The sequence below is a fragment of the Fulmarus glacialis genome, unplaced genomic scaffold, assembly GCF_000690835.1.
Source record: "Fulmarus glacialis isolate BGI_N327 unplaced genomic scaffold, ASM69083v1 scaffold46229, whole genome shotgun sequence".
Classification (NCBI taxonomy): Eukaryota; Metazoa; Chordata; class Aves; order Procellariiformes; family Procellariidae; genus Fulmarus; species Fulmarus glacialis.
Window position 1 is genome coordinate 3,542 of NW_009236076.1, and position 21,073 is coordinate 24,614.

Below are 21,073 nucleotides of genomic sequence, written 5' to 3' on the forward strand. Positions count from 1 at the left end.
GGTAGTAGCGGTGGGGCAGACAGGCGAACTCTGAATGGGAAAGCAAGATTTTTAATACATAATTAGACATGCCACTAAGGGGGAAATGAGAACAAAGAAATAAATGTTAATCCATCAATTAATTTGCAATGGAAATCCAGTCCCTGACCTCCAGGTAGCTGCTGCTTGCCAAGTGTTGGAGTCCAGCCCATGACTTTTACAGTCCTTCTTGTCTTTTAGTTTTCATTCCCTTTTAACCTAAAATTGCTTCAAGCCTTGCAACCTGGAGGACTCCTAACAGCCAAACACACAGGCCACAGACCAGAGCTGCGCTTTGTAACTGGCACCTGCAGAAGATTGCTCCTCATAGCTTTGTTCTAAATTGTCAATTCTTCCTTGACTGCAGTTTTTCAGGAAAGCTGGGTTTTAAATGAAAAGCAGTTTTCCTCAGCTGAGCCACCTCCAGTGTCAGTGTCATCTGCCGTCTCCTGCTTCCTTCCATTCCTGATCCAAGCTGGCCTCAGAAATTGAAATGTTCAGCTTGTTATAGAATAAATGACGAAAGGAATATAATTTAATCAATTAAATCCAATACATCCCATGAAATTTTGCACAGCTGGGGTGCAGCGTCATCATGCCGTGTATTGACTGTGCAGTATCGCCTTGTGATCTTCAGCTGTATGCCGGCAAACCAGGCAATTATGTGCCACTGATTTGCATTGCTGGCTCTTCCATTTTTCCCTTCATTGCAAAAGCTACTTTCATAGGCTTAGAGAAACATGCAATTTTAGGAAATAATTATTTTCATTGCATCATCAACTCCATTCCTGCGGCTGGGAACTCTCGTTTTGGGCCAAACAAATCAAATCTGCCAGGGCCTTTGGAATCGGACCTGGACCCAAAGGCAAGCCCTCTCAGGGTGTGTGGGGGCCCCTGCCCGGCTCGAGCACTGCAGCCACCCCGAGCACCCCTGTGCTTGCCGTGGGGCAGAGGTGCAGCCGAGATGTCCTCACTGCTGTCCTGGGCTTTTCTGCCCGGAGCACTGGTCCCTGCGCCTTCGCGGGGCAGAGGAGACATTGCTTGGGGTGGGAAGGAGGGTATTTCAGAATTTAATTCTCACATTTTGATTCTTCCTCTCTCTAAAGAAATTCTTATTAAATCCAATCTCTAGCCAACCGTGGTTTGCCCTGAAGGATGTTTGTTGCTGACATATTTGACGATCCTGCTTCTGGCAGCACAAATATCTATTGCTGCTGGGACTGTCTTTGCTGTGGAAAACATCTTATTTTTTGCTGATCGTTTGCACACACCAGACAAATTCCAGGTTTCAGAAAGGAGCTTGATTTTTAAGTACTGTGGATTTATGACAGAAAATAAGGAAGACCTCCTTTGGCATTTTTGACATCTTCGCATGCTTATGAGAAGAAATCTGGCGTGATGCACGGCCGAGGAGCAGTTCTCCCCTTCGGTGGGTCAGCGTGTGCAGGGCCGGTGGTGCAGCCTGGCCTCCTCGCAGCCCCCAGCACCATCACCCTCCACAGCAAACCCGAGATGCCTCGTCCCGCACCATGAACATCCTTTGTTTTGGAGCGAGGAATCCAACGAAACTGCTGGAACTGCCACTCCCATCCGGCGCAGCTGGTGTTGCACGGCGGTGGCCGGCGGTTGCTGTGGGACAGCTTTAAGTTAAGGTGTTTCGTGACTTGCTGCGGGTGCTGCAGGGCAGGAGATGTTGCTGTGGAGGCTTTTGAATACCCAACTCGGCAGAACGACATTAGACGCTCCCTTAGTGCAGCAGCTTCCAAGAACCCCAGGGGCAGCACGGCCCTCGCTGGTGGCATCGCCTTGGAGGGAAGAGCTTGGAAGGACCCTCTCCCATGCCAGCACCAGCCCATTTATCTGGAACACAAACAACCTCAGCTCCTGTTTGCACGATGCTGTTTAGGGGCTTGGTGATTTTTTCCTGTTGAGACTGAGGGAGCGAGAAGTGCTGCCCTGGCACTGGGGCCAGGCAGGGCACAGCATGAATCCACAACCCGTTTCACGTAGAGTCTGTAGAGATGTGCCGTTTCTGCTGGTTCATCCCCCAATGGGTTTGCAAAGCACGCTGAGGCTTTGGGTGGCTGGGCATTGTGCTGGGAAGCAGCTGTGTCTGCGCACAGGAGCCTAACGCAGCTGGGTCCCTGCTCCCAGGACAGCGTTTGGCCGGTCCCGAGGCACCGTGGATGCTCCAGCCTTGCAGCCCCGCACCACGGGCGCCAAGGGGGAGAGTTCTCTGCCTCCGGTGCCCCGGGGCTGCAGCACGCTCCCTCCCGCTCAGCCCTGGTGTGGGACCCCGCTGGCACGAGGAAGGAGCAGAAAATTCCCTCTGCGCTCACGGCACAAGGGCCAGGGAGGCGCGTCCCTGCGGAGGGGCCAGCTCCGTCAGAGGGGGACAGGCAGAGCGGCTCCGCAGCCCTGCAGAACACGCACAGCATGCAGCAATTAGAGGTTCATTAGATAAAGCCGAGGTTATGCAACAGGCAGAAAGGTCCTCCTGGTTTCTGTAACTATTATGTCCTAGAAAAACTGCATTAATTCATCTCCAGCAGGCAGAGGCCGCACCCAATAGTAAGCACTGATCGCTGTGCCTGGTACGGTGGCCTTCGGAGCAGACATGCTCAAGGGGGTTTGCAACATGCACCGCTGTGCAACGCCGAGCCAGCCGGGGGTCCGTGGCATGGAACCAGTCCTGTGGAAGCAAAGCCCCCAGTGTGCTGGTGCAGAGTGAGACTGCCGGAGCTGGGAGCGGGAGACGTGGTGGGGCATCCCTCGCTGGAGGGGTAGGCAGGGTGGTCATGGGCGTCAGGAGGAAATCAGCGGCGCAATGAGCAAAATCCTCCTTCATTTACGTAAGTTATCAAAGAGTAACACCAGCAAACTGACTTAATTAAAAAATTACTGCTCTTCCACTCTGTCCCGCATGGCAGCAAAGAAACCCTCATCTTCTAAGGCAATTTGAAATGGAGAGGGGTGTGCAGTTGCTAATGGCAGATTAGGAGAAAGTCTGTCATTTTGGAAGCAACTAACAATCCAGAAAGTATTTACATATGTGAATTTGATGACTGGGTCACATTTCCCGGTCACTGCTTTGCTATGGGGCGTTTCTCTGCCTGCCTGGGGTCCGGCAGTGCCTCCGGCGCCGCTGCCCCAGCAAACAGCCGATGTCCTGCGCCCGCAGCCCCTCCTGGCCACCATGCACCCGGTCCCCACAGACACCTCCGTGGGGGTGCAGCACCATAACCCCCACCCTGCCCTGAGCCCACGGCGGGGCTGGGATCCCGACAGCTCCTCCAGCCCCTGGAAGGATCATGGGGAGGGGATGGGAAACTGCCACTCTGGGTTTAGAGGGGCTTTCTCTACTAATCATATTTTTGCCTGTTATTTCTGCTGCAGGTTACCACGGCTGCACTTGGCTTTGGTGCTGGCTGTTCCCACGGTAACAGAACATGCTCTGGATTTGCCTTGACCCATTCTGAGGTACTTTATTAGCTTTAATGAACTGCACTTTTAATAGAAGCCTACACTGTTTTTTTGAAATATATGTGTTTTAAATTCCATCTTTTTAATTACAAATGACATGGGAACATAAGATATATAATTATATTTGCATGACTAACACACGGTCTTAAAATATATATATATAAAGCTGTAAAATATTACAAATCATCTTTGAGAAAAGTCCAGAGTGGAAAAAAAAAAACACCTTTCTTGAACATTCAAGTAGCATTGCCACTGAAGGCTGCCTGCAGAGCTTGGTAAGCCAAGCAGAGCTACTGGGATTCCCCTGGCACTCGGGCTAAGATCCAGATACTCTAAGCCCGTGCATCTGCAAAGAAGAGCCAGACTCCACTTCTCCCAGGCTCACCTGCAACACTGGCCTCTTGACAACCCTGATTTGGGGTGATGCTCACCCCGGCCAAAAAAATAGGCTATGTTACCTTTTATTGCAAAATGAAGACTAGATATTTTTTGCTGTGGAGACATTTAAAAAAAACCCAAACACCAGCATGAAAGGAAAAAACACCTCTTCCCTGTCTGTAGCGCCCAAGTGCTGAGTGTATTCACATTCACCATGAGATCTTTGGTCCAAGATGAAGTGTCTTGGGACTGTGAGCAGTGGGCAGCTCTGACAGTGACTGGTGCTGCTCCTGCAAAGCGGAGAGACATCACCCGAAAGCCTGCCCTCCGCGGGGTCCCACCACGCTGAAGCTGACCTAACCCAGGCTTCCTGGGCACGGCGTGCTGGAGATCACCGGGACCCGAGCCGGCTGGAGCCGGGGTGGGACGGCCACCGCCCGAGCCGTGCACCCCAGCCCCATACGCCCCGGCAGCAGCTGTGTAAGCAGAGACCGAAAAGAACAAAGCAATCGGGTTTGTGCATCTAGGAGCTGTGACTCCATATAAATGACAAACAGAGTTTCTAGTCCCAGGGAGGTCATCCTTGCATGATGCATTATAACTAGAAATTAGATCCCTGACCCAGCATTTAAATAAGTGCACAACTGTACTGATATATATAATCTTAATGGCAGGAAGAATGATCAGGGCCCTGGGGGAGAAAACCTCTAGCAAAATGAGACCGAGAAGTCTAGGACTGCTGGATTAGAGAGACGATTAAGAGGGCAAATGACAAAAGTAGAAAAAATGAAGCACAAACAGAGAACTGAGATAAGGATCTCAAGTAACGGGGCTGTACTTTTCTCAACTGAGCTATAATTTGCTGTCTAATTTATTACCTCCTAAGTGAAGACAAAAGTATCTGGACTGAAGATACTTGGACTAAAGACTGAAGCAGGATTGGCATGTGTATGGGATTGAGTATATGTGATTACATACTCTATAGGCTACTCAAGAATTATACGTAAATAAAAGGTTTTGAAAGAAATAGAATAAAATTTAAAACGAAGCACACAAAGCTGCTCCTGCTAGAGAGTTTCCACTGAGCCACGGTGGGCACAGGTCAGCTCGAGTTGCTCACGTGCCCAGAAACCTGTGTCTGTCGCCGTTGAGTCACCCTTTGGAGTGGCCGATGCTGTCACATCAGAGTGATCCAGGAATACTGAATAGCCCGTGTGCCCCTGTGCCTGCCCTCTCTGCCTGTTCCAGCACCCTAATGGCTTCAGTGAGGCTGCACGGAGTTCAGTGATTTGTCATGCAGAGTCCAAATACCCCCGTCTGCCAGTCCCTCCCTCTGGCATCCATGTGGAGTTTGTGAGTCTTGTTCAAATTTGCACAAAAACTTCCTGTAGAGTAAGTGATCCACAGCTGTAAAAGGTGGGGACACATAGCCAACCTTAATATGGCAGCTGTCACACACACACACACACATATTCAACATCAGGCTTGAGTTTAAATTTATGTCGGGGTTTTTTTTGGTAAGATAATTACAGAGCATGTTTGTTTATTTCTTAAAACCCTATGAAACCCAGTTGTTTTCTTCCTCACTGGCTTTTTTTTTGTGATTTGCCTACCTGTGAGTAGCATTCCATAATTAGAAATTAAAGGCCACTTTTGGAGAATAAATATAAATTGTTATGACAAGAGTCTTCTCTTTGCCAAACCATGCATTCCTGATGTATGAAAAAAAAATCACACAATAATGCAATCAGCTTGGAAGCCAGTATCGGAGAAGAGCTCCAGAGGAATATTTTCTCATATACCAAGTTATTTTGTTCTCAAATCGGTGGGAGGGCACTTGGCTGGGACAGTTCCTCAGCCCTCTGACCCCTTGTAATGAGCAGTGCAACGGACCCGTGGGATTTCACTTCTCCCTGCGTCCCCATCATTAAACTAGCAGTCATTAAGTGGCAGTCCTCACTTCAGTGTCTCTTACTCTTCCTGCAGTCAGTCATTGTTCTATGAAATTGGAGACTGTGAGGCTAAAACTAAAAAGAAAGGGGAAAAAAAAAGGAAGGTCTGGGAATGGTCATGTGTGTTTATTTTGCTTGCAGTACTCAAAATAAAATAGACTATTCATTTGCGGCTGCTTGCAGACTTTGCAAAGTGACCAGTAGCCAGTACTTAGTTTGTGAGCGTCCCCTTCCCCGGCCCACGTGCCCGGCAGCCAAGCATCAGGAGGTGCATCTGGCCGCCCGGCACTGCCCGCCCCGGCGCCCTGCCATCAGCCTGGCACGGTACAGCAGGCCCTTGAGCAGCCACCGGGTTCTGAGCAGGACCGACAGCAGCAGGCATCCTCCCTGCGCGAGTGGAGCTTGCCTTTGCACTGAGGTTCAAAGGAGCGCAAGTCCCACGATGGCAAACTCTCCCGTGGGACGTGGCCCTGTGGTGGTCCTCCTTATTTTGCTTGGTAATAATTTAAACTTCTCTGTGAGTTACTGTTACACAGCTAAGAGTAGCATGGAAAGTGAGGAGCAAGAAGGCAACTTAGCTAATCCTGAGATGGCACTTGTGCCAGGCTCAGCTCCTTTTCGGAGTTACAATCCCTCTCTAGATGAAAGGGAAATATTTGCATTTGTACGGTATATCTCGTTTCCATTAGTGTGACCAATCTTCTCGAGTGGCTGTGCTGAGGCGATGACAAACACACAATGGTTTGATTATCCCCTCACTGAGGGACGTGGCAAAATCTCAGCATTTAAAATATAAGTGTAGGGGGTTTGAGCCATCAAGGCGTGGGTGTTATTCACTAGCGTGAGATCCAGTTTTCCAGTAATGCAAGTGACAGCCAGTATTGAGTGGAAATTGATTATCTGTGTGAAGCAAGGATTAAAAATAGAAGCTTTGTGTCAAACCCCACGTATGTTTTGACTAAATCCTAGATAACAAGAAGAATGGATAAAAGACAGATTATACAGAGAACACCAAAAACCAAGAAGCCAGGGTTAAAGAAGAAAAGGATTTGAGTGGGTTAGTGCAATTAATGATTATCAAGTGCCATCCTTGCATCCAGCTGGGACTGCTGTGGCTTCTTCTGGGTACCTCTTGTGTTACAGGTGCTTTGATCTGCAAACCTGCAAGAGGCGCTTCCAATTCATGGCACTAAACACCCGAGGCTCAGTTCAGCTCAGGTCAAGGTTTAGGGGGCTTGCGGTCAGTTTTTGAACCATCCACCACTCTAAGTAAATTATTTTGAATGGTTAGAAACTCTTTCCTATAATAAGACCTGGGACATTCCCAGAAAGGATGGGTTGTCTCGAAAAGGGCATCCTCAGCTCTGTCCTTTGGTAGAGGTCTGCAGTACTCTTTATGCTGGAAAGCAGTTTTAGAACCTTTTTGTTTCAATGAACTGTAAGCACTTGAAATATGTTTTTTTTCTTCTGTGACTAGTGCTCAGCAATTCCCCAAGGGATGTGCGTTGACTGTCCCAGGACAGGCAAGAACTGCAGAGTTTATGGCCTACGGAGTATCTGCTCCAAATCATGCCCTTGCAGTGCCTCATACCATGCGAGGGTCTTTTATTATCACATTTTATAGCATCCGCTGTGATTACTGTAACCATCTAAAATCATGTAACACACAATTACTGCTTTCACAAGAGGAAGTATTTCACCAGACAAGACAAGACTTACAAATAAAATAATTTTATTGAGTTTCTGCTTCTATAGCATGTGGCACATAAAGAGAATTAAGACACAAGGTGTGATGAGAAATTATGTACTTGTCCTTCACTGAACAAAGGATTCATCTTACCCAGAAAAACAATGCAAACAAAGAGCCTTCTCTGCTAGTCATGATGATCAGTGAAGGCTGATGCTGTGACATTTAGGAAAATGCAAACTGAAGTTGACCTGAAGATTGTGGCTGACGTATGCAGTTCTGCTAACCTGATGTGAGGAGAAATGGCTGCCTTGCTAGCAAATTTTGTTTTAACTCAAAACCAAAATATTTGCATTTACTTAATTTAATTACAGTGGAACAAACAGCACTAATGTGATTATTAACTCAGAGAAAAATCCACAATGAGAAAGCGTCCAAAATTCGCAGCTGTCTGATAAAGATCAGCTGATTTAGCTGCTTTTGCAAAGCTAGTACTTGGGATATTATAACTTCATTTTTGGCCTCTGCAGCCAAGGAAGCAGCAAAGTTTCATTTTTTCAAAACTTGATCTTCCTCCAGGCTTTGGGCCTTAGAAAATTTTTTCATTAAGAAGTGCTGATAGTTCAAGAAAAAAGTTTGGAAGTTTTTTTAGTATTGGTTGTGTTCCTATATTTCCCTTTATCCCTTTTTTCACCCTTTATTACTAGGATGATATAAGGAATAAAAAATCTAGTGTTCATGCAAGGATGTCACCTATTTCTGTAACATCTTTCCCCCTTTATGTCCGAATCCCACTTGTGGCAACGCAGTTCTCTCCACTCCACTCCAGATAACGTGGTGATGTATGGGGGGAATGAGCAGCAGCTACGAAGGGGTCTTAAGAAATTGTTCATGCAAGTAGCTCTAGGGAGACTTGAAATACAGGGAAAAAAACAGTTTTTCCCCCCTGAGGAATCAACGGCATTTTTTATATATGATAAAAGGAGTTTGGGAAACACACTGCACAAACTTCTAACAGCTCATGAACACCTCTACATGAACAGGAAACCTGTGAACACGCTGCTGGATTTGGGCTGACCACAAGAGTAAAGAGCTGCTTGCAGATCAGAAGTCTCTCGCGTCTTTGGCTGCTGCTCTTCTAAGCCGGTCCAGGTGTCCCCTCTCCTGGCCACCTCTGCTCTCTGTAGACACTCAGAGCATCTTTGCACTTTTCCAGCCTTTGTACACACTAAAAACTATTTTACATGTTATTTTACACACCAAACTTCCAGTTTATGTCTCAGTCCACCACCTTCTTCTGGAAACAGATCCATACAGTAAAAGCCACAAAAAAAACATCACCTTGGGAGACATATTAGACAAAGACATATTTGACCACAGAACGGATTTCTGCCTTTACTTACACAGGAACAGCTAGACTGGAAAGTCTTGCTGCTGCCACTGCCACTCAGCAACAAATTACTGAGACTCTAGGCCAAGTGCAAAAATAACTTGGTTTAGTCCCATTTTACTCGCCGCGCTCTGTATCATGGTGTGGGTGGTGGTTTAGGCGAGGGACAGGAACCCTGGCTGTCGAAGCTCGCTGCCCGGCCTTGCCACTGGTGGGAGAAAAAAGAAAGCAAGTCTAAGCAAACGGGAGAGATTATTTGAAATTCTTCACATCCCTTTACTGCGTTGCCTGTCTCCTGTTCTGCAATTTTCTCATTTGCTCTACAGCATGTTTCAACTTACTGAACGCCTGCGTTTAACCACTCAGGAAGAATTACTGAACAATTTACTTTATTGCTTTGTAAATCAATTCACAATTGCGAGGACTGTTCACAAAAAAGGAAAAATAAACAGTATCTGTATGTGCTATGAAGACAAAGTTTGCTCTCAGTTTAGCTTTCTGTTGTGTCCTGGTTTAGTACTGTTGCCTTTTTGTTTTAGAAATACTGACTAATTGCAAAATTACTTGAGTCTTTCCAGTCTGGTAATTTGACTACACAGAAGCTATGTCCACAGTGCCAGAGACATTTCTCAAAGTGAAAATCAGATCAGAGAGTCAGTGGATGTAGCAAACATTTTTTTGACATACTTACGGGATCATAAATTATTAGTCATCTGCCTTGGGGGCTATTATTATAATTCAAAACCATTACTCCTCATTTTGAGTACTTGCCCATCTCACCATCTTGTTTTATTAAATTTAAATGACAAATGATAGACATCTCCCAGAGACAACAGGAGGCATAGTACTTCCACTGCTTCGTTCCCCCCCCCCCAAGCCCGATCAATTCCCTCCTCTCCTACATAAGCAGAAACTTTTTGCTGGCTAATATTAATGCTCTAGCATGTATGAATTTAACTTCTGTGGGTGAAAACTCATTTCGCAAATCAAACTTCATCCTTGCCTTCACAAAGGCATTTCAAATGAAACGCAACTGAAAATGAGAGACCAGGATGGCTGCACGGTGCTCACGGGAAGGCTGAGCAAGCCAAACAACCATTTGCAGGCGCTGTCAGTGTCAGCAGTAACTAAGCACCTGGGGCCGGGGTGGCAGTGCCTCCTGCCCGCTCCAGGGGTGCAGCCCCGCAGCCTCTCCGGCTGCTGCAACCCCTCGGTGACGGTCGGTGAGACGCCACGGGGTCTGCTCTCCACGGGATGGCTGCTCACCGGCGCTGGCCCTTTCTGGGTCAGGTCTGCCCTTGCAGCACACAGAGCACGTCCATGTTCATTTGAAGCCAGCTGGCAGAGGCTGGGTTTTATCATTCGCTTCACAAGTGTGCATTTTGATGGTTACAAAGCAGGGGCAGAGATAGGGTCGAGAATTCAGCCAATTTCCTTCCCCAAAGAGACCAGTCAGTGTAAAGTAACTCACCACAATGGTTTGCATTGTACAGACTATATTTCGTCAGGGATGAGCAGAAATTAATGAATGAAGAAGCTGGAAAGGTTGTCCTTCCAAACAGGCTACTTTAAGGTAAGAAAACAATTTTTTCTATGTTTCTCATGTCAAATGTATTTGCTAAAATCCCTGAGGAATTAATAATATGGATACAACCTCCCCAGAAGAATTACCAATAAAACAGCAGATAAGCAGAAATCACAGTAGAAATGGGCTTTTGGCAGAGTCCTCAGCATGCTCCTTGCATTGTTCTGCCTGCAGTTACAGTGACAATGTTTCCTACCCTAAAAATGTGATGAAAACTCTTCCAAGAGTAAGTTCAAGTGACCAGTGTGCTGTGAGGAACCTGGAGATACTTTTCCTTATTTAATTAGAAAAGGTGAACCATCCATTGTGTAATTAACAGTCAGAAACTAGGAACAGTTCAATGAAAGTCAAACATGCCCAAAAGTCTGGAAGAGGCTGGTTTTGCATATCTTTAAAGATAAATGGCTGTTCTTCATTATGGGCATGACTTCGCTCTCAGCAAAGTTACCGGTTTTTATCTGGAGAAATAGTTTAAACAAATAAATGCTCCCATGCTGAATGTCAGAGGGACTTGGAAACATCAAAGACCCATTTTGCATTGCACTGATGATGCTGCTCTGCAATATCAGAGAGAGTTTGTCTTTCACAGATAACAGAGAAATTTCCAATTTTCAGAACTCCCTTCCAAAGTCTGGAAAGACGCGCTGTAATTTTGTATTTCTTTTTATAGACACATCACTTAACCTGGCTGATGGATGTATTGAGAAATGCAGAAGAAAGGCAACGGGTGGGATGGCTGAAGCACACCTGGGAGGCCGAGGCACAGCGGCAGGTGCCAGCAGGACCTCGGGGCTGAAAAATGGGAGCAGGTTTGTGCCGAGGGCAAGAGTTCATTGTCAGAATAACTTCAAAATGCAACAGCAAGTGGGATTCTCATCGTCTGCTCACAAACTCTCCTTCTAAACGCTGTGTGAGGAGGGTAGTACTTAGAAGCCTGTAATTAATGATTCATTTGCACATGTTCGCTTTTTAATGATGACGGTCATTAAAGAAGTGCAGTCCTTACAGTTTGTTACTCACTGTTGATAAATATGGAGCAACAAAAGATGTGAAAAGTAACAGAAGCAAGTTTCCCTAAAGATTCCAGCAATGGAAGAGAAGAAAGAGCAACACTGGCTCATGGAGACAGGGCCCGAGTCACGCAGCCGACCCCAAACGAGGCCTTTGGGCCGTGTTAGCACAGCCCTGCAGCTGTGGAACAGGCCCGGTGGTGCCCGCGGTCCTCGCGTTGGACAGGCAGGGAGCCATGCCCGCAACGCAGGAGGCCAGTGGCCCGGCCCGGGGAGCGCAGCACCAAGGGCACCGGCGTCTGTCTGTCCGTCCCGCACCGCTGTGGCGGGGAGCCAGGGGCCAGGTCCTCCTGGTGCAACACGCCTCTGGTGACCATTTTCCCAGTAACTTCACCAGAACCTGGGATTCTGAGCTGTAGTCAAAATACGGCATAAGGCCCTTCTTTTGGCCAGAGTTTTTTCAAGGCACAGCAGGCAGGGCAGTACACGTGCAGGCTAGTAAAGCAGTTCCCTTTTCTTCACCCGTCTGCAGTCCTGAGCTGTGTGGGGAGAGGAGGGGGCCAGGACACAGCAGCAGAGCGGCACAGGGGAGACGGCAGCAGGCCCTGAACAGCTCTGTGCTCCCGGGTTAACAGCTCCAGTCATCCACTGCTCAATTTATGCATTCAAAAAGACAATTCAATCCTAGCTTTCCTGCTTTCAGTTTAAGATCAAGCACACAATCAGGAAAGACACTGAAGTACAGCAGAGGCTGTTACTAATCGCTAGAGCAAACAGAGAAGAGCATGAGGATCAACTAGAAAGCAAACGCTCCATTTGCTGGTGCCTGGCTGCGAACGCTCTTGAAGATGAAGATGGAGATGAAGATGACTGCTCGGGATGCCAGCGCAGCCTGAGCTCACCTCCACGAAAATACAAGGGTGAAAAAGGGATGGAGGGTCAGCAGCTTCTCCCCCAGCATCTGCGTTCAAGGATAGACGGACCGGGGAGCTGGCAGCCCACGGGGCCTGGACTGACAGAGCTGGCAGGCGGCTCTGCCGTAGCGCGCGGCTGCGACCCTCGGCCCCCACCACCCAGCGCACACCCCCCTGGCCTGGTCGGCCTCCATGTGCACGGGGACCCGGCGCTGGTGGTACAGGATGCAAAGCCCAAATTGCTTTTAAAAGATGCACAAACACATGTGGAAAAGATGATGCGATTAGTTGTAACCAACAAATACCATTTCCCATTAACTTCTGTCCAGGAACTGTGCCTTTTTCTGTTTGTTTTTTTTTTAAGCTGCACTAGGGATTTGCAGACAGCAGTGCGAAAACTTAAAGGGGCAAATAAATACAGGGACCATTTGCTTGCTGGCTCTGTGCACCAGCTTGTGGCAGAAATACGAGAACAGATGATGAGAGGCTTTTTTTTCTTTTCTTTTAAGCAGAGCTCCTGACCTGTGCACTGGGGGGGTGAAATGATTCACTTGGGGTTTTTTTCCAAAGTCTTGGGGGCTCGGCCGTGGTTTTCAAAGTATATTTTAGAAGGTGAGTCATCTTACATGCCTGCCTTTGTTTCTCTGAGTTTCGTCACAATAATTATGTCTTTTTTTTCTATTGATTATCAAAAACTTTACAGGAGTCTTTCTTTCAAACTCCCACCTGCATCTGAAAAATAGTGTATTAAAGTCATATAAATTACAAACCGGAGAAGGAACTCCTGCCCCTGGGTCAGACGTGGCAGCTGGTATCATGCTGTGAGGTGCTATGGATGACACACGCATTGAGGCAACCGATCAAATGATAGATCGCTAAGCATTTATGCTGAAGCTCAGCGGTTGCTGATCCCCAGCTCTCCGTGGCAGTGTGAGATGGCCCAAACAGCTATGGCTCATTGTACGATGCCAGTGTTCTAGCATGGAAAGGCTAATGAAAGCCCGGTACTGCTCACCACCCAAAGGCAGTATTACCATTATACACAGATTGCACATCGGTTTAATTCTGTTTTGACTTACACCAGTTCTGCACAGCTGACCCTGGGCGGTTACGGCTGATTTACAGTGGTGCAATATAAGATCATGAAACGCCTAATCCAAGTGAGGGTGAATTTCCAGATTTCCATTATCTGATATATGTATCTCCACTGTGTCTTAAATTAAAATATTAATTGCCGGGTTTTCCCACTGAGTGTAACTTGGCCTGGGTCTAGGAAGCGAGGATATTCGTCTGATAACCCTGGCTCTGGACAGGGCCCTACAGCCGTGTTTCATCTGCGATAGAGAAATGCCCACCACGGGAGGCAGCAGTAATGAAAACCGCTGCAGAGCTCTGCTCGGGCGGCTGGCTGGCCTCACCTCGCGCGGCTGCTGCTTACAAATGCTCGGAGAAAGAAAGAAACCCGTGGATGAAGCAGACCTGCCTCTGGGATGGGCACATCTGAATTTCAGAAACCAGCTTGATGAATATCAGCTGGGATAGAGAGTGCTGAGCACAAACTGCACTCTTGTTAGAGGAAAGAGCAGATTTCAAAGAAACATAGGGTTTGATGCACACTAATTCAGACTACTGTGGAGGATCACCAAGCCTAGTATCTGCCTTCCAGTAGAGCTCAGTCTCTGAGCTTCAAAGGGAAAATAAGATGCTTTTTGTTATGTACTTAGTCTGTGGCTTTGAGGGAAAATGCCTCCTTAGCCCCAGATACAGTGGGAGGTTTTATTGCCTTTATTATACTATCATGGGCCACAAATGCTGGCTTTCTTTCATACCGAAAGTGTCAATAGCATGTGTGCCATTTTCCACATCTTTCTCCTCCAGAATTTATGACCTAAATCAGGCAAAACCCAAAGAGCTCTATAGGAGCAGGAGAAAATGGAATGCAAGGCGGAAGAAAATGCCAGAGATGGTCAAAATGGTACCCAGGCATTTCACCCTATTTTATCATCTGGGGCTGCATCAAGTGAATCTCTTTCTCTAGAGATGCTTAGAGCAATTACATTTGTTCTATTTATTCTCCCTCAAAGGCTTGGAGATGAGTCAACAGAAAAAACTTTTAGGATGAAAAAATTGAAACTTGAAATAGGCGATATCCCTGGACAATTTATTCTGCAATCAGAACAGCATTCTCTTTCCTTACTGGTCTCAATCTTTAATTTAAAAAAAAAAAAAGAAAAACCAATACGGTAACAGTCACATCTGTAAATATAGTCCCTTTCATGCTTGCTTGCAAGTTCAAGGAGCTATTTTGAGACAATACAGAGATGCTTCTTTTCTAGAGTTCATTTCTGGTGAGAAATTCCCTCATCTCTTGTCAGAAATTCCCAAGTGAGAGTAGAAGCTCTCTGAAAGCCTTGAAGCAGCCCAGTCATGCACAGCGCATGCATTAAAAGGAAAGAATAACTCCACGCACCTCTTTGAAAGACTTCTTTACCTCCACTAATGGATGCCAGTGAGCGATGGGCTTGCGTGGGTATGCCAACATCTCATTCCAGTGGTCTCTGCCCAGTCCTTCAGCATTGACCCCCACACGGCAAACCCCAATAATCTCGTTGTGACCCACTCTGAAGAACAACAGAAAAGCAACACCATTATCTCTCACGCAGACTGACTGCACACTGTCTATGCGGGACTTCTGACCCCGTGTTATCAGAGTGCCATGAGGCACAGTGCTAGTGAACATGGGCTGTCGTATCTGCACGACAACAGTCAGATCTTGTCTGCTCCTGTCAGTGCACGCAGCCCCCAGCACTGTGAGGCACTGCCACCGCCAGAAATAATTATAACTTTAAAATGATTTGAACAGTAGATCAGTCCAGATACAGAATCTGGAAGGATGTGTGATGTAGTGGTGTACAACAAGAATAAGTACAAGTTCAGTAATGGATAATTCATGCACCAATTGCTGCTCAGAATGAGACCATGTGCTTTGTAAAACGGGATGACGGTTTGCAGGACAAGGAAATAGCAAAGGGGAGCACTGTACTCGCTCAAGAAAATGCCATAAAGCAAAGGACCAGCTTTACCATACTTACTATTCTAGCAGGTAATTTTCCATAACCATAAATGACAATGACACTTTAACAATAAGTCACTAGGGACAGACTGATGCCACAGAGCTGTGCAATCAAGGCCGTGATACTAAGGAAAATGGCTATTGAACAGGAAAATCTGCACCCAACGGGATGTTTTCCCTTCCAGCTCTCCAGAGCCTGCCACCTACCGATCGTAATCCATGACGGAGATAAGCAGACTGACTTGATCCATGTTCTCTGGGGGAATGTCAAAGATTATTGCTTCATTGTAAGTGGGATTAAGTGTGTTTTTCTTTATGGTGGTTTTCTTCTTTTTCAGTCTTCGCCCATCACAGAGCAAAGACACTTTGACATATGGATCTGGAGAGGAAGAGATAGGAAAAGGCCTTCTGTTTATGGAGGTTTATTTTGTTACCGTCACAGTATAGAAACAGCATTATCAAAGCATGGACTGTAAATTACCATGAGCCAAAGGCACTCCTCGAATGTACTTTTAGAAAAAGGGATGTCTGTGTACCCATCAAACCCACCATTTCTCGCACTGGTGTGAGTGCTGACATGAGGTTTAGGCACTGGAGAAACTAGCACTGCGGTCTTCTTGGAAGGAAAAATCAACTGTTTCCATCAGTTTTTCTGTGATAAGGGTTTGCAAGTGTAAGAAGGCCCCATCTCAGACCAAGAGCCCATATTCATCAGAAGATGATAATGGGCACTGGGCACTCGGGCATTCTAGCTTGCGTTAATTGTATGGCCACAGACAGCAAACCCAGCACTTTCTCTGAAGCAAAACCATAACTTGTTCAAAATTTGCCTAAGAGAGCAAAATGTAATGCAGCATTTTGAAGATCCAAACAGGCAGAGGGGGTTATGGGTTATTTTACAGGGATCCTTTCTTGCACTGCTACCAAAACTATCCAATTGCTAACATTACATAGCAGAGTTATAGTGAGCAGGGGAATTTTAAAACCCATTTTCCCAATGTCAGAGAGCAGCAGGAAGAAAAGGTATTGGGGCAGCTCTGCTTCACATACTTTCCACTGGCTGATCGTGGCAGAATGCCCTCAAGTTACAAACAGCTCCTGTTTGCTGTAATGGCTGCTCAGGCGATTTCAATGCATTTTCAAGTAACAGTAAACGTGCAATGTATTATTACAGAAACGCTGAGCTGGCTTCATCTGAAGTCTCAGTTCTCAGACATTTCATATGGCATCAAGCTCCAACTGAGTAGAAATGTTTTCTGCAAAGATCTTTTGCTGTATTGTTACTGCCTTTTATACAAGTCATCAATGAAATTCAAATACTATGATGTTGAGCTCTGGAAAAGAAACTGCTTTTTATGTTGAAATCCAGAATTTATGCATGCTGAATTTGCAAGCCAACTCTTTGGAACTGTGAATGCATACAGTCTTCAGGTGACGTTGATCCTAATGTTTGAGTACTGGCCACTGTACAGAGGAATGCACACTCACCTGGGATTTACCCAGGTGGCCCATGATCCTTTCCTAATCTTGGGGTGAAATGATTGATTCTGGCTGTAGGGGGTTATCTGATGGAAAACTCCCTACTCACCTAAAACTGCTAGGGTCAGTACCAGCAACAGATCTGAAGCATCCAACCCAAGAGATGCATCAGAGCTTTGACTCTGCAAACCCGCCCATGGGGATGGGAAACCGCTGGCAGTCTCCTTGAACAGTGTATTTGGGTATACAACACACAATCACCCTCCCTGGATTCATGCCCTTGGGAATGGGTTTAAAAGATAATTCTACTTTTAAAATTTTGTGCGTACTTAAAACATGGACAAAGCTTTGTCAGGTGTTTCGGTGATGATACAGCCTTGGCATCAAGAGACATATGCCCACTATCCATTGAGGGAGGAGGAAGTGTGGATGCAATGGGGTCCTTCTCAGCCATTGAGCACCTACCTGAGTAACCAGTGATATCCATAGCTTTGAGATTCCTGCATTTAATGACTGTTAAGGTGAGGCGACCTGCAGTTGGCAGATAACAAAGGGAAAACATGATCTCTCCCAGGTCCACGCTTTCCTTTAATAAAACAGAGAACACATTATATTGGAAGCGTGCAAGAACCAGCTAGGCTGCCTCCACCCTCCACCCCAATGCTTCATGCAGGATTCATGCAGCGCTCACAGTGAGTCTTTTCTCTAGTCTGTCATTTTCAAGTGAATGACACTTTACTATATGGCGGTGCTGCGGAATTTATTTTCCCGTGTATCCCAACATTATTTGGCTAAAAATGAATATAGGGAACAGGAAAAAAATGTGCGTCCAGATGTTACAGCTTCAAATCATAGTTAAGGATACTCTTCTACTGCCTCAGTATGTGCTTCCTGTTGCAACATTACCGCTAATGCACTCCTCCTTTTCTGCTCCATCGCTTACGCAGAAGTGAAGTGATATACACCAATTGAAGGCCATTAAGGAAATTATATTAGTATCAAGTTTTGCTTGAATGTACAGTATATATCTTCTAGTGCCAAGTGTGTGACGCTAACATCTATTTCCTCAAATGGAAAAATACCAAACACAAAGCGACATCACAGAAAGGTGAGACCTTAATATGCAGCGGTGCCATAATTCTCTGGTGGTACACTGCAACAAATGCAACGAGTGACTTTCTAGTACACCTGCTGCCATCGGTTCAGTACTAGAGGTTTACGGACTTTGTTGGTGCCTAACATTTCGGCAGAGAATGCAGATGGCTGTGAGTAACACAGTGATTTTCTCTGAAGTTGAGCATGAATTACTAGGTAGTTACAGACCAGGGGGTCATAGCTTTCGTACACAAGAGAACCATGAAGAGCTCCACTGACTAGCAATTGAGCTTTTATGTTGTGACATGCTTACTATCATTTGGACTGCCAACCCCTTTGAGGTGCCTTCAAAGAGCTACCAAACGCAGTATGAGGCATGTATATGTATGTATATAAATAGTGAATTAACCAGCAGATGGCACTCAGAAAGGTTTGGTAGTTTCTGGATTACAAACACAATTTACTCTTTCAGTGCCCCATAAAACAACTTTTACACATAGCTCTTAGCACCTCTTGTACATGCAACCTTATCTACTACACCTCCTAAAAGCCCATTCCATCATGGGAATTCAGGAAAAAAAAAAAACCCAAAACTGAAAGTATTATAATCTGAAGTCAGCAGAAAGATTTCCAAATACATTCCAAAAACGGATTTAAAAAAAATATATCTTATTTTGTACATACAGATCCCACATCTGTAGAGCAAACAACCCGTTTATTTTTGGAAACAGAGTGTTTGATTCATTTCAATGTGATATAATGATCTGCTGAAAGGAAATTGTAGCTGTTAGTAGTAGAGTGATGGAACTAAAAAGACAAGTAAATGCATTAGGCACTTAAAGTTTTGCTAAGTGTTAGGAGAATAGATCTTGTTGATGGATGAGATTTTTGCCAAATGATTTCCTTCTCGTTCTCTGGTAAGGCAAAGATTAGATATTTATTCCACTTAGACGTGCAGAATACTAATGAACGTTATATAAAAGTCTTGATTCTTGACAAGACTTCACTTGACTAGCAAATAAATTGAAAATCTTCTTAAGCATAGAGTGTCCAAAAGAAACAGTGGCAGCCAAATATTTTCTGGACACAGCAATATATGACTAGACTTGTAAGTATGTAAATAAATGTTGACTCAGAAGGTGCTATTTGCTGGTAAATAAGAGTTTAATACTCTCACCCACTAAGAGTTCCCACTCTGATCTTTTGCTCGCCTTAATGAACCAAAGGCATCCTAAACAGCTTTCCTTCCAATGCCACAAAATTATCTCGAGTCACAGCCTCATTGTCAGTGACCAGTAATGAAATACGTGAAAACATTACCAAGTTATTGTTCCTCTACCTTTAGTACCTCTTAATGCGTCTTCCAGGAGCTAAATTTCTTGCCTCACAAAATATTACTAAAGGTACCTTATTAAGGTACCAGAATCATTTTCATCACACGCAAAAGAGCTTTTAGAGCCCCTGCAGCTTCTAACTCTTGACTGCATTTTAGCTACGGCACCCTGAACATAACGGGTGCCCCCGAGTTGGGCTGCTGTCTTGGAGGTAGAGCAGCAATGAACACCACCACTGAGTGCTCCGAAACGTTTGGCAGTTTTACCTCTGGTGTCACCTGTATCCCGAGAGCTGAGCTGAGCCGAGCCAGGTTCTTGCCTGACTCCAATGCAGCCAATTTTCAGAGGACAGGGAGATCAGTAATTTACGGAGCCTCGTTCATTTACAGTGTCTTAAAATGACCACGCAAAAATCGTGTGCCCAAAATTACAATTTGCTTTTTAAAACATGGCACTTCTTGTTACCTTTAGAGGTATTCTTCCTCTTTTAAGATGAATTGCTTTACGTAACAAAGAGCCTGAATAAATAACTCTGCACTGATGAGGCGCTTCGTAGTGAGTGTCTGGAACCTGCTGCAAACACTGCCACTGCATCAGAACTAAGCTTGAGGACTGGGATTGTACCTTTTCACTTAAGTGTCTCCAGCTCCAATCAGACACTGCATCTACCAGTCTTAGCTATAGACTTTATTGACAATAGAAAAGAATTTAAAATAAATATTCTGAAATTATGATTAGAAATGGTTGTTCTGTTCCCAAAGAAATGAGGACCTGAATCCCATTGTGTGCCGGCTGCACTGGATGCTATGTCCGCTGCGCAGTGCAACAGCGATTGGCATTCAGGCGACACACTGGGCTGGGTCTATTCTTTCATACGTTCTTTGGTTTGTGTTGGTTTGGGAGGGATGAGAGCAGGAAGCCCGGGACACAGACGTCAGAAGAGAGAAGCCCTATATGAGATTGTGAGAGCACCCCGTGGGCATCATCTCATCTTCTATTCCTCTCCTTGCACTGAGAGGACCTGTTCAGGATATAAAACTAACATAAATTGTTCTTTGACCTCATTTATTAGGTCAAGAGATTTTTCTTTGCAACCATAAATACAGGAGAGTAAAACGTATCCTGTGGGTACATTATTTTCCTGCAGATTATAGACATTGGGACATTTCCAAAATTCGTACCAGTACCTCTTAGGAAATAATGGAAGCTCTGAATCAATAACCTTTGCAGACTTGAAACCAAAAATGTTTCACTGATTCACAAGCTGTACAATCATTAATTAACTAGTTGAGTGCTAGCTATTTGAATAGCTTATATCATTGCTTAAGTGTGTTCCTATCTTCTTACCCACAGGATTGATATAATGTATTATTAGTCACCCAGAGCTTTCCTTGGGTATTATGAAAACTGTATTTACCCTTCTCATTTTTGATTTAACAGAAATGTCCCTGGGTGCGTTATAACTGTCTGAGATGTACCAATATTGGCCCATTCCCAAAGAATGGCACAGAGAGAATGAGGAGACAGAGCCAAATGCAGCACTCGACGTTTCTGTGGGAGCTCTGCAAGGCTGCTACGCAATGTGTCTTGGGCATGATGTTGGCTCTGCTCCTCTCACACCTTTTTTGGAGGCTTCTCCCCCAACAACACTTCTGTTGGTGTCTCTCCACCTGTT

The 21,073-nt window shown here is 45.6% G+C and overlaps 1 protein-coding gene across 1 annotated transcript; it reads right to left on the minus strand.

Moving 5' to 3' along the window:
* Positions 1 to 9,044: 9,044 nt before the first annotated feature.
* On the minus strand, positions 9,045 to 17,555 carry LOC104082951 (synaptotagmin-6-like; the record flags this gene model as incomplete). The annotated part of the gene is made up of 4 exons (XM_009586240.1): positions 9,045 to 9,116; positions 14,888 to 15,038; positions 15,698 to 15,869; positions 17,435 to 17,555. Coding segments are annotated over 4 exons (516 nt in total), but the record flags the coding sequence as incomplete, so codon positions are not given.
* Positions 17,556 to 21,073: the final 3,518 nt, after the last annotated feature.